The following is a 13925-nucleotide window of genomic DNA, read 5'->3' as shown; positions in this document are numbered from 1 at the left end:
GGGCTCCAATGCAAGAACTCAGGTTAATAATCTATCAAATTAAGTATAGGTTTTATTTTACTGCAGAATAAATATGAAACACAAAGGTTTCACATTAGAGCTAGTCAACAGTCCAGTCAGCTCACTTTCCCACACCAGGGAATTGGAATTAACCCATGAATTATGAATTCTCCAGGTTTATTGTACTTCTCTGGGCTTAATGCTTCCTCTACTCTCCTCCACACACACACCAATCCAAAGTGCCTCCTGACTCCTCTCTCTCTCTCTCTGGTTTTTTCACATTGTAGCTCTTTATGCTTCCATGGTTCTGCCCTTTGCTAGGTCTAGGGACTTACAAACTTGCTCTCCAACTCCGGCATTTTCTGGAAACATCTCCTCCTCTAGGAGACTGAGTTCAGAAAATTTTCCAGGAACTCCTTAGTTATTCCTCCTCAGCTGTTCGACTGCTGCCAGCTTTCTCATTCCTGGAACTCCAGACTTAACTGAGGAATTCTTGTCATAGTTCTAGCACCTATCTACTCTGGGGCCATGTGGTTCCTCTTTTCCTGGGGCCAACACGTTAGTAACAGAAAGGAAATGCAGATAGGGAGGTCTTTCCTCCAGGAAATGAGATTCTTTTTCCCCCCAAAACTTAGTTTGTTACAGGGCAGCTGAAGTTCTAACAGTTCAGAGATAAGGAGCCATAACTTAGGATGTTAAAGGACAAAATCAATTAACTATAAATAGGTTCAATAAAGGATACAGAATCAATTTAATCTTCTCATTTGTTAAATCCTCTAAAAGTACATACTCTAATTATTCATCTATTCATGTAAACTCTAGTTTCAGATAAGAGGTTTCTTTTGAACTTTTACTTTTTTGATTTAAATAAAAAATGAGCAATAGCAACTGACAGGGTATAGGCCCTGGAAACCCACTCTCCCCTCCCCCCACCCCAACTTCCCCTGAACTCTCCCACATGGCCCTGGCTCATCTCAGTATAATCCTTTCAACTGTCCATGCTTTGTAGCTTTGACTCAGCCCCAATCTACAATTCTGTTACCTCTAACCCAGCCCAACCCTCACATTGTCTGCACCTGGCCCCACCCTAGGCCCCCACTCCTTCATTCCATTTAAACCCCTTCCTGTGTCCCAGGTCCCTGCCATTCACCTGGGCCACCTGGACCTTCTGGGTCCTTCTCTGTTACCTCCCAGTCATCTCAGACTACTTGACCACTCCTAGATCCTTTCCACAGTCTTTCTGTATACAAGGTCCATCTTGCCTCCCATTAAATTGCTCAGATTTCTTGAGTCTGGCCTGGCTGTATTGGCATCACAAAGGCTCATATTACTTAAGAGTCTGGCCCACTTGTCAATACAAGTGTCACAAATGCTCAGATTCTTAAAATCTGGCCAATAGTGTGAATTCTTAAAATCTTGCCCACCTCAATTGGTGCTCTAATAAACCTTATCTCTGACTGAAAGAAGGCTTGAGTCAAATTCATTTGAGGCAGGACCTGCATCTTTTGCCCTTGAATTTCAGGGTTCCCAGCACCCCTAGACAGTAACAAAGTGCTGATCCATTTACAAGTGATTATTTTAAAACTGTGCTTAAACTAGGCATGTGAACACTGTGTACAAAACAAGTATGTGAAAAGAGAGGAGGGCCACTTTTTTCCCCCTGCAACTACGCCTAGGCAAGCTATTCTGAGCTGGAATATTTCCCTCAGATTTCATGTGGAATACAAGGTGAGTTGTCATTAGGTGATCAGAACCCTTCAAAAAATATTTAAAAGGATCATGAAAAATAAAGAGCAATTCAAAAGCACTAAAAGAAAACCCTACTGAGGAACAATCTTTCAAGGTGAGATAATTTTTAAAAATCCAGTCTTCGTAACTGCTTTTTACTTTTTAATTCCTATAGTGGAAAGGAAGAGGCAAATTTGGGGTTTTAGCCAGAGATCACATAAGATAATCACTTTGGGACAACCGTGACTTTCTTTATCATTTCAGAGGTTTTTTTTAAAACCATTTTAGATCAAAATGTACAATGCGATTTTAGATTCAGCTGAGTCAGAGGTGACTGTAGTGTAGAGAGTTATTGGGCATTTATTTGGCAACTGGATAGAATAGTTATTTTAAAAATTCTATTCTTTAAATTCAGATTCCAATCTAACTCTTGAAACAATGTAAATAGGCATGTAAAATATTCTGATTCCCATTTTACACAATGATTCAATACTAATTGCATACAAAAATTAAAATTTGCATTGTACTTCAAAAGGGTGGTGGAAGAATACAGAAACTCCCTTATAAAAAACATTACCTTTCTTTTTACAAATTTGTCCCAATAGTTGTTGGGAAATGACCTAAAAAAAAGAGAAAGAAATGCATTATTTTATACATCAAGCATGTAAACAGAAAAAAAATCATACATATATTGGGAAAACAGCTAGTAATTTATTTTTACTAAATCTTCAAACATATATTCTCTTTAGAAACAAATAATCAATTCAATTCAATAAAAATTTATTAGATGCCTACTGTGGGTTGTAGGGGCACTTAGGTGGTAAAGTAGATAGAGTGCCAGCCCTGGAGTCAGGAGAACGTGAATTCAAATCTGGCATCGGACATTTACTACCTGTGTGACTCTGGGCAAGTCACTTAACCCTGTCTGCCTCAGTTCCTCATCTGTAAAATGAGCTGGAGAAGAAAATGGCAAACTACTCCAGTATCTCTGCCAAGAAAACTCCAAATAGTGTCATGAAGACTCAGACACGACTAAATCGATATAACAACAAGTGGGCGGAGATCACAAGATGTGCATATTAAGATACTGAAGAAAAATATACATATATCATACAAAGGGATACAAACATATATATGTATAATACATGTTGATATATCTACTGTTTATATTTTAAAATCTGTTACAAGGGAAGAGTTGCTGAGGAATCAGAACGATGTATTTAGAAATAAAAGTAATGTAAGAGGAAAGATATCAAAGATAAATGAAAACAAAATAAGGACCAAGCATAAACTAATGTCCATAAAAGGGATAATTATGAGTAAAATTCTCATTAAGAAAGTTGTTTTTTAAGTTACAAACTTGCCAGTATATATACTGCCTTTGTTACTTTTTTGTTATAGGTATTTTAGCCTGTTTTTAGTTGCATAGTATCCTAGATAAAGCTAGAAAGGTTCTAAATGCCATCTAGTTCAGCTGCCTCAATGAAATAATACAAACTTTTCAAGAAATAATGTATGACAATTTTTTGTACTTAAAGGAATGATTTTCTTTCCTGAATTGACATTTACCTGTAATACTCAGAAGCCATTAAAAGTTGGATAATGACTCCATGGACTTAAAGTAAGCGAAAAATTATTTTTTTCCTTTAAGATTGTATAATTAATTTATCTAGTACATCTTATGTTACTCTGTTTGATGACATTTCAACACAGTTAGGATCATATGTGCCTATGTAGTTATGTGTGAAGTTCAGTATTTTGACCTTAATGTCATTTATTTCCTTTGAATGAATATTTTTTCTTGTCTTTGTATTTTGAGCTGAGATAATCCCATTCCTGGAGATTAGGTAACTCTAGTAGCACATTCCCAGCAACAAATGGTAATAGATGGTGAATTCTGTTACTACTGTGGGATTGAACTAAATGACATTTTTATTAGAATCTTCAAAACACAAGGGGGTAAAAATGATGACATCATCAGGAGGCTGACTACTCAGTGTTTTGATTTTCTTTGTTAAGTCTATAACTCAAATGACTTCTGACTACACTGCAGCTTCTCTAGAAAAATTTTTTTTAACTTTTTGAAATTTTGGAGCACAAATATTTCCAATACAATTCTATACTCACTGAGTATTGATTACAAGTCTATCCCATTGGCCTTTAATATCATCTTCAGAAGGCTGTTCTGTAATGTAAAGCCCATCAAATTCCAATTTTCGTGCTACTTCCTTTTCTCGCTTAAAAATAACCAATGGAACCTGCAGTTGAAGAGTAAATGTGTTCAGAATTAGTATAAATTTTCTGGTATCTTCAGTGGCTAGTATCAGTACAAAATAGTTGTTAGGGGAAAATATTTCTCACGTATTTAAAGGAAACCAAAAATTAAGTTAAAACAAACTAATGATAATACTAAAACATTACAGTTTGCTACACATATGGGTATACATATTTTTTCACATGCATAAGAAACTAAAAATGCTTATCTAAATAGAACTACAGACAGTCTTATTTTCAAACAAAAATTAAAAAGACAGTGATGATTATCTAAGAGGGTATTTTATTCAGCTGTTTATATGTGGGGAAAATTGGTGAGGATATCCTTCACCAATTCACCAATTTGATTCCCTCCCCACCTCCCCAACCCAACTGATCAAATTAAAGAAGGGATAGGTAGGTGAATCAACAAAGTGTCAGCCTCTGCCTGAAACCATACCACTCCCAAGGAGATAGAACAAGTCACCTCCTAAAGCAGTCATTCTACTTTTAGACAACTGTAATTATTTAGAAAGCTTTGCTTGATATCAAATAAACTGACTTCTTTGCTCCTCCCACTCATTGTTTATAATTCTGTCCCCAGGGACCAAACAGAACAAATCTAATACCTCCTTTAATTGACAATCCTTCAAATGCTTGAGGACAGCTATCATATTCTCCCCCAAGACTTCTCTTCTCCAGGCTAACCATTCTAGTTCTTCCAATCTATCCATATACTACATGGACTCGAGACTATTCACCATTCTAGCTGATATCCTCTGGGTACTATTCAGCTTTTCAGTGTCCTCCTCAACTATGGTGCTCAGAATTGAATATAATATGCCAGATGAGGTCTGAAAAGGGCAGTATATGACCCTCTTAATGAAGCTGAAGACTGAATTAGGTCTTTTGATTTTGAAGTCATACTGCTGACTCTTACTGAATTTACAATCTGCTAAAACCCCTAGAATTTTTTCAGACAAACTAATTTCTAATCATGCTTCTTCCATATTTTAATCATGAAGCCGATTTTCTTTGTACAAGTGCAAGACTTTATATATGCCTACTGAATTTTATTTGATTAGATTTAGCCCAGTGCTCTAGGTCCAGAGGTATCACCAGACTAAAATGTAATTGAGAAATATTTAACAAAATAAATAAAAATACAATAAAACATAGATACTGTTAATGTGATTTTCTAATTCAACATGAGCCCACAGGGATCCTTACGTATAGTTTAATGGCCCTTGGCTTCTCTTTGAGTTTGATATCACTCCTCTAGCTATTAAGATCCTTTTGGATTCTGACTGTCATTCACAGTGTTAGCTCTCCCTCTGTAAATCTGATTAGCATACATACCATAGATTCCTTTATCAGTTGTTGATTATGTTAAAATGTTAATCTTGATATCCAATTGGCTCACTATCTAATCTACTGATCCTTTACTCCTTACTAGCACATCAAAACCAACATTTTTAAAGGTTAATTCGTCACTAACCCTTAAAACCTATTCTTTCCCATGACTCCATATTTCTATGGATGGTGCACCACTCTTCCAGTTAAATCTTGTAGATATCTTTGATTCTTTCCCCCTCCTCATTCCCTATATCTAATTTGTCAGCAATCTGCATTCATAACAGGCCAATCATATCTAATATAACTTTAGAGTGAACCAGGTTATAGTGAGATTGCCAAGTGATTACTGAATGCTATATAATTTTACACTTTTAACAGGTAATTCAACTAAAAGTTGCTCTGAATGTAGTACAGGGGATAATTGAGGAAGGCAAAGTAGTAGTAGATGTGATATAAAAATTGAAAAAAAGGAGGTAGAAGAAATACAAAAAAAAAAATAGATAGGAGGCATTTTAGTGGGACAATGAATGGAGTGCTAAGAAAAGAAAGTGAGATCAGAAGTCTGAAAGTCAATGCATGCCTGAGTGAGGTACTTCATTAAAATGTCTATTATTTTTAGTTGGAAAATAATTCTTTGAATTTTAGTCAAATAAATGGAAGGTTGCAACAGAATTAGAAACTATTAGAAACTGTTGGCAAAAAGCATATCAGAAGAGTAAGCTGCTCTCAAGAGGTAGTTTAGCTAATCTATAAGGTGCATACAGTATTTGATGAAAGCCCTTAATTATCCTACCAGTACTCTAGATTTTATTCTAGAGGATTGAAAATTTTCTTTCCAAGTTGAAGGGTCAGAATGGTTTTGACTATAGAAAAACACACACACACAAATACCTTTGTGGTCCCTTAGTATCTTACTTTCAAGCAATAGTATCCAATGATGCAGAAGAAGGAGATAACTGTGTGGAGAATGGCGAGAATCCGAAGTGTAGGCTCCATGTAGCCACTGCTCTCTTCTAGAACATAGTGTACTGTAATGAGTCGATGTGATGGACTGTCCAAACTACTTATTCTGGAATTTTCACTTGCACTTGGGGAAGGAATTTCCTTTCCTTCTACCACAGAAGAAGTGGAGACCTAATTAAAACCATTTAGAGCCCAATCAGCTTCTTGAAATTAAAAGGCATTACTTTCATTTTTAAACACAAGATGATATAACACTAGAGACATGCTCTTCTTTTTAAAGGTAAATAGTTGAACATGGAGTTTTGTTTTTTTTTTTAGGCAATTGGGGTTAAGTGATTTGCTCAGGGTCACACAGCTAGTAAGTGTCAAGTGTTTGGTCTGAGGCCGGACTTGAACTCAGGTCCTCCTGACTTCAGGGCCGGTGCTCTATCCACTGTGCCACCTAGCTGCCCCCAGAACATGGAGTTTTCTAAAAAAAATGAAGAGACTAAAAGTAAAAGGATTTATGTCACAATGTAGATTACCATTTTGTAAAAAAAGGTAGTAATATGGGGATTTGAATCCTTTAAAAATTTTTTCTGATCTAATAGAAATAAGCTGGAACCTAAGCTGGAACACAGGGAGAAAAGCAGACGACAATTTTCCATAAAATTAAACATGATAAAGTATAGCAGTGAAATATTCCAGTGAATCATTCTAGTATTTCTAACAGCCTAATTGTAATCAGACAGACTAGCCTGGGACTAATAATGGGGAAGCCCATGTTCAAGAAGGGTTTCTCTGCCAATGGTCTCAATTTGATTAGGATTAATAAAACTAAGCTTGGTCTTTCCAAAAATTTCAAGAATGTAATTGAGTACCTACAAGTTTCCCTCTTTTATGAAATCATACTTTAAAATGGCTATAATAGATATACTCAGCTTACACATTTGTGAAACTTTAAAACTCTAATTTCATTTCCAGAATTCAACATGTAGCATTTAAAATAAAGAAGAGATATGCATACCTTATAAAAGAGCAGGATAAAGTTGATTGCAAATGCAACAAATAGGGCTAACATCCTCATGTTGTAAAAGTTGCGAGCAAAGTAGTTCTGAAGATGATTTAAAACAATATCATGTTAAAACATCATTAGAAGGTGGGATCTGGGACTTACACTCCATGAAATACTTGCTGACCTGTCTAAAACCTTTTTAGCATAAAAAAAATTACTCCAAATAAACATTACTCAGCTGAAGTAACTAAGAAACACTTGAGTTATCCAGTAACCAGTCTTCCTGAACTCCCCAGATTTCAGAATGATTTCAAATCATAAATATTAAAGAACAACAAGAATAAAGAGTGTGGGGGAGGTATTCTCCTTTGTTTTGTTCTTCTACTCAACAATTACCAAAAAGGAAAAAAAACCCAACCCAACAATAACAACAACAACAAAAACAAAACAAAACAATGTAGTCAGGATAACCCAAAGATTTGGAGATTATACCCAATACATGATAACTGGTCACTCAGTATTCTGGTTATTTAGCAATCATTGTAAAAACCTGATCTTTCTGGGTAAAAGCTAAGAAGCAGAAAGAAGTGATTGGAGCCTGAAGAACACTACAGACATATTTCTTTAGGATACGGCTGGTCATGGAGTCCAGCTGAAGTGAAGGGGCATAAATGGTAGGCTAGGGCAGAGATCTACAATAATAAATGTTGGCCATCAGAAGCAGTGACAGAAACGGCAAGCAGAAGACAATCTGACTTTAGAAAGAAAATCAGTAACAGAAACCAAAGACATAGGAGCTCTACAGTCTGGCAGAAAAGCTCCTAAAGTAAGCACTGCTACATGGAAATCAACCACAGGTCTGCTCTGTAGTGTCTATGGAGTACTAAGGTGATATCTTCAATTTAGAAACCCTAATGGGCATCAATGAGCTTTCCTAAGGTCTTATTAGGCATAGAGTGGTTATTTGTGGTGATACACAAAGAGACCAAATATTGAGGAAGCAGGTTTAGGTAATGTGGCACAGAGGAAAGAGTAACGGATTTTGAGTTAAAGAATTGTGTTTAAATCCTTGATCCATCACTATCTGTATGACTGCAGTTGTTCTGTTGTGTCTGAATCTTGGTGACTCCATTTGGGGTTTTCTGGGCAAAGATACTGGAGTGGTTTGCCATTTCCTTCTCCAGTTCATTTGACAGATGAAGAAACTGTGGCAAACCCGGTTAAGTAATTTGCCCAGGCTCACACAGCTAGTGTCTGAGGTCAGATTTGAACTCACAAAGATAAAAGTCTTCCTGACTCCAGGCCTGGCATTGAATCCACTGCATCACCTAGCTGCCCCTGTATGACTGTAGGAATGTCCCTTAACCTTTCTAGCCCTTATTCTTCTCATGTGTAAAATGAAGGGTTTGGAATAGATGGACTCTGAGGTCTCCTCCAGCTTTAAACCTGATCCTATGACCCTTGAAGAATTTTTGAACCTTGTTTTTCTTCAAAGTTCTGAGTGTTCTATCTATGAAGACAAAACAAAACAATTGCTGCCCTCAAGTCTACAAACAGAGCTGATGACTTCATTTTATAAAAGTATCTGTTAAAGTATCATCTTTACTGCCATCACTTGCTTCTTAGTTGTATGTACAAAGAAGGTGCATCACTGCATAATGAAGAAACCTCAAACAGTGTTTTGAATGATGCTGGCATGTCAAAGGATGCTGAGAAAAACAGTGAAGATGATGAGAAAATTATTTGTGAGAAGGCCACCTTCATCTTCAATTCTTCTACTTTTGGAGAAAGGCAGCCATGTCCTATTGTTTAGGAGGTCAAAAGGCTATACGGGCCCAAGAAAGTAGGACCAGCAAGCAAACCAGCATCACAGGCTTTTGCAAGAAAACAAATTTTTAGGGACAATACCCATTGGTTTGATGCTTCACATCAGGTTATAACTGCAACCATAGTTACAGCAGAGCATATTCTGGGATGTTTTTAATGAAACTCTAAATCATCAAGAAAACATTAACTTGAATTCAGTAAGCTCTGTTTAAGAAGACAGAGAAGTATAAAGGACATTTTATAAAGATTTCAATAAAAAATTAAAACTAAAAACTTAACATTAATTCTCTACTATTCTGGATACAAAACTACCCAGAATAATCCATTCCCTTAAAAATATCACATGTGAGGTTTTATTGTACTTGCAAATTAATAATTCAGAATTGTGCATTTAATTTTCAAGACCAGCAAAACATGAAATAGCACTCTCAAGTGGGCAGTTCAGTATTTTTAAAAATTTAATATTTTACTTTTTCCCAATTACATGTAAAAACAATTTTAATGTTCTTTTTTTTTCAAATTTTGAGATCCAAATTCTCTCCCTCCTTCCTCATCCCACCTAATTTAGAAGGCAAGCAATTTCACATAGGTTATACATGGGTAGTCATGAAAAACACATTTCCTTGGAAGTCATGCTGTAAAAGAAAACATACATTAAAAAAAAAACCTGAAGAAAAACAAAGAAAAAGTATCTTCCATCTACATTCAGGCTCTACCAGTTCTTTCTCTGTAGATGGAACAGCACCTTTCATCATAAGTCCTTCAAAATTTTCTTGGATCATAGTATTGCCAAGAGTAGCAAAATTATTCACAGTAGATCATCATACAATATTGCTGTTACTGTACAATGTTCTCCTGGATCTGCTCATTTCACTTTGCATCAGAGTTCATAAATGTTTACAGGTTTTTCTGAGAGCATCCTGCTCACCATTTCTTACAGCACAATAGTATTTCATCACAATCATATACAACAACTTGTTCAATCATTCCCCAACTGATAGACATCTCCCCCCAATTTCCAATCTTTGCTATCTCTAAAAGAGCTGCTATAAATATTTTTGAACATATAGCTCCTTTTCCTTTTTGCTTTTTATCTCTAGATAAAGACCTAGAAGTAGTATTGCTTGGTCAATGGGTATATCCATGGTTTTATAGCCCTTTAGGCATAGTTCCAAATTGCTCTACAGAAAAGTTGAATCAATATACAACTCTACCAACAGTGCATTAGTGTTTTAACTTTTCCACATCACCTCCAACAGTTGTTATTTTCCTTTTCTGTCATATTAGCCTATCTGACAGGTGTGTGGTGGTACCTCAGGGTTGTTTTAATTTGCATTTCTCAAATAGTTATTTGGAGCATTTTTCATATGACTACAGATAGCTCTGATTACTTTGATTAATTGAGGAATGACTCTTGTTTCTATAAATTTGACTCAGTTCTCTATATATTTGAGAAATTTGCTTTCTATGCTTCTTTTGAGTTTTATATTTGAAAAAAATTCTATACAGCTCTGGTCTTTTCATCAGGAATGCTTGGAAGTCCTCTATTTCATTGAATATCCACTTGTTCCCCTTAAAGGATTATACTCAGGTTTGCTGTGTAGTTGATTTTTGGTTGCAATCCTAGCTCCTTTGCCCTCTAGAATATCATAATCCAAGCTTTTTGATCTGTTAATGAAGAAACTGTTAAATATTGTGTTATTCTGAGTGCGACCCCACAATATTTGAATTGTTTCTTTTTCACTGCTTGCAATATTTTCTCCTTAAGGGGAAGGGGGGGCGGAGCCAAGATGGCAGAGTGAAAGCAGTGACTTGCTTGAGCTCTCCTCCAAACCCCTCCAAATACCTATAAAAAAATGGCTCTAAACAAATTCTAAAGCAGCAGAACCCACAAAAAGACAGAATGAAACAAATTTCCAGTCCAAGACAACCTGGATGGTTGATTGGAAAGGTATATCGCACCAGGCTGGGAGAGGAGCCCAGTTCAGCGTGGGTGTGCAGGCCACAGCAAACCTGGAGCAGGCCTCAGAGGACTGAATCGCAGGCAGCTGTGGCAATTTCCAGACCTCTCAACACATGAACGCCAAAGAAAACTTAAAAGGTTAGTGGGAAAAGTCTGTTTCTGCAGTGAGAGAGAGGCTAGGTCTCAGCCCCAGTTCCCAAGCATGGCCCGGGGTGGTGGCTGCCTTCTGAGCTTCTGGCCCACAGACTGAGAGGGAATCAACTGGCTGATCAGAAGGAGATTGCAGGGATCTCTTTGCCAGTGATGAGGCAGGAATCTCTTGCTTTGCTGTGCTTGGATCTGGGTCACAGTTCTGACGGGTGGTCCTGGAGTGGCAGAGCTTATAGTGGTGGTGGAGAGGAAATCATCTTCACAGTTCCAAGACAGAAAAGAGTGCTTGTGGTCACTCACAGACCAGAGCACAGGCCAGGAAAGGAGTAAACACCTCCCCCTTTATCATACCACCTTGGAAGAACTGAAAATTTACAGGTCCCTAGAAGTATATCTGAAAACAGCTGAACAAACTCCTGAAGCTTAAGACAGTACATTCTCCACATTGGAAGCAGACCTCTACCTTAATAAAGAGTTTATAACTCAAGTAATTGGCTAGGATCATGAGCAAACCTCTCAAGAAGTGTCAGATCATAGAATCTTTTTTTGGTAACAAAGAAGATCAAAACATACAATCAGAAGAAGACAACAAAGTCAAAGCTCCTACATCCAAAGCCTCCAAGAAAAATATGAATCAGTCCCAGGCCTTGGAAGAGCTCAAAAAGGATTCTGAGAAGCAAGTAAGAAAAGGAAAGGGAAAACTGGGAAGAGAAATGAGAGTGATGCAAGAAAATCATCAAAAACAAATCAACAACTTGCTAAAGGAAACCCCAAAAAATACTGAAGAAAATAACACCTTAAAAAATAGCCTAATCCAAATGGCAAAAGAGGTCCAAAAAGCCAAAGAGGAGAAGAATGCCCTAAAAAGCAAACTTGGCCAAATGGAAAAGGAAGTCCAAAAGTTTACTGAAGAAAATACTTTCTTCAAAATTAGAATAGAACAATTGGAAGTTAGTGACTTTATGAGAAATCAAAACACTGTAAAACAAATCCAAAAGAATGAAAAATTAGAAAACAAAGTGAAATATCTCACTGGAAAAACAACTGACCTGGAAAATAGATCCAGGAAAGAGAATTTAAAAATTATTAGACTATCTGAAAGTCATGATCAAAAAAAAGAGCCTAGACATCATCTTTCAAGAAATTATCAAGGAAAACTGCCCTGAAATTTTAGAACCAGAGGGCAAAATAGAAATTGAAAGAATCCACCAATCACCTCCTGAAAGAGATCCCCAAAGGAAAACTTCTAGGAATATTGTAGCCAAATTCCAGAGTTCCCAGGTCAAGGAGAAAATATTACAAGCAGCCAGAAAGAAACAATTCAAGTATTGTGGAAACATAATCAGGATAACACAAGATTTAGCAGCTTCTACATTAAGGGACTGCAGGGCATGGGATATAATATTCTGGAGAGCAAAGGAGATAGGATTACAACCAAGAATCACCTACCCAGCAAAACTGAGTATAATCCTTCAGGAGAAAAACTGGTCATTCAGTGAAATAGAGGACTTTCAAGCATTCTTGATGAAAAGACCAGAGCTGAAGAGAAAATCTGACTTTCAAATACAAGACTCAAGTGGAACATGAAGAGGTAAACAGGAAAGAGAAATCATGAGAGACTTATTAAGGTTGAACTGTTTACATTTCTGCATGGAAAGATGATATTTATAGCTCATGAGACCTTTGTCAGTATTAGGGTAGTTGGAGGGAAAAAATTATATGTATGTATGTATATATAGATATAGATACAGATATAGATAGATAAATAGAAAGATAGATAGATAGAGGGCACAGGGTGAGTTAAAGATGAAGGGGTATTATCTGGAGAATAAAATTAAGGGGTGAGAGAGGATTATACTGGGAGGAAAAAGGGAGAGGTAGAATGGGTAAATTATCTCACAAAAAAACAGAAAAGAAAAGTCTCTTACACTGGAGAGGAAACAAGGGGAGGTGAGAGGGAATAAGTGAATGTTATTCTCATAGGATTTGGCTTAAGGAGGGAATAACATACACACTCAATTGGGTATGGAAATCTGTCTTACCCTACAGGAAAATAGGGGGAGAAGGGGATAAGACAGCAGGGGAATGATACAGAGGAGGGCAGACTGGGAAAGCAAACACTTCTGAGGAGGGACAGGATCAAAGGAAAGAACAGAATAAATGGGGGGGCAGGATAGGTTTAAGGGAAATAGAGTCAGTTTTTCACAACATGACTACTATAGAAGTGTTTTGCATAACTGCACATGTATAACCTATATTGAGTTGCTTGCCTTTTCAATGAGGGTGGGTGGGGAGGGAGGAAGGGAGAAAATTTGGAATGAAAAGTTTTAAAAACACATGTTTAAAAAAAAGTTTTCACATGCAACTGGGAAATAAGAAATACAGGAAATGGGGTATAGAAATCTATCCTGCTCTACAGGAAAATAGAAGGGGAAGGGGATAAGAGAAGTGGGGGGAGAGATAGAAGGGAGGGCAGACTAGGGGAAGGGATATTCAGAATGCATGCCATCTTGGGGTGGGGTAAGGGGCAAGATGGGGTGAAAATTTGGAACTCAAAATCTTGTGGAAGTCAATGTTGAAAACTAAAAGTAAATAAATAATGGGGGAAAAATAAAAAAATATAAAAAAATAAAATAAAATGGTTGGGAAGCTATTTTCACCCCCCAAAATAATATATTTTCTCCTTGAACT

General features: G+C 36.7%; 1 protein-coding gene across 1 annotated transcript in view; it reads right to left on the bottom strand.

Moving 5' to 3' along the window:
• Positions 1 to 13925, bottom strand: part of LOC114049459 (ryanodine receptor 2) — an 811539-nt gene that overhangs the window by 44226 nt on the left and 753388 nt on the right. Inside the window, exons 94-97 of the mRNA XM_027870708.1 lie at positions 7307 to 7393; positions 6253 to 6471; positions 3856 to 3986; positions 2306 to 2348 (exon numbers count right to left, since the gene is read on the bottom strand). Of these exons, the coding sequence (XP_027726509.1) occupies positions 2306 to 2348; positions 3856 to 3986; positions 6253 to 6471; positions 7307 to 7393 (480 nt within the window). The remainder of the gene's footprint in view (positions 1 to 2305; positions 2349 to 3855; positions 3987 to 6252; positions 6472 to 7306; positions 7394 to 13925) is intronic.

The sequence above is a fragment of the Vombatus ursinus genome, unplaced genomic scaffold (assembly GCF_900497805.2).
Source record: "Vombatus ursinus unplaced genomic scaffold, bare-nosed wombat genome assembly UNPS02014798.1, whole genome shotgun sequence".
In the NCBI taxonomy this organism is placed as follows: Eukaryota; Metazoa; Chordata; class Mammalia; order Diprotodontia; family Vombatidae; genus Vombatus; species Vombatus ursinus.
This window is presented reverse-complemented; position numbering and strand designations above follow the sequence as displayed.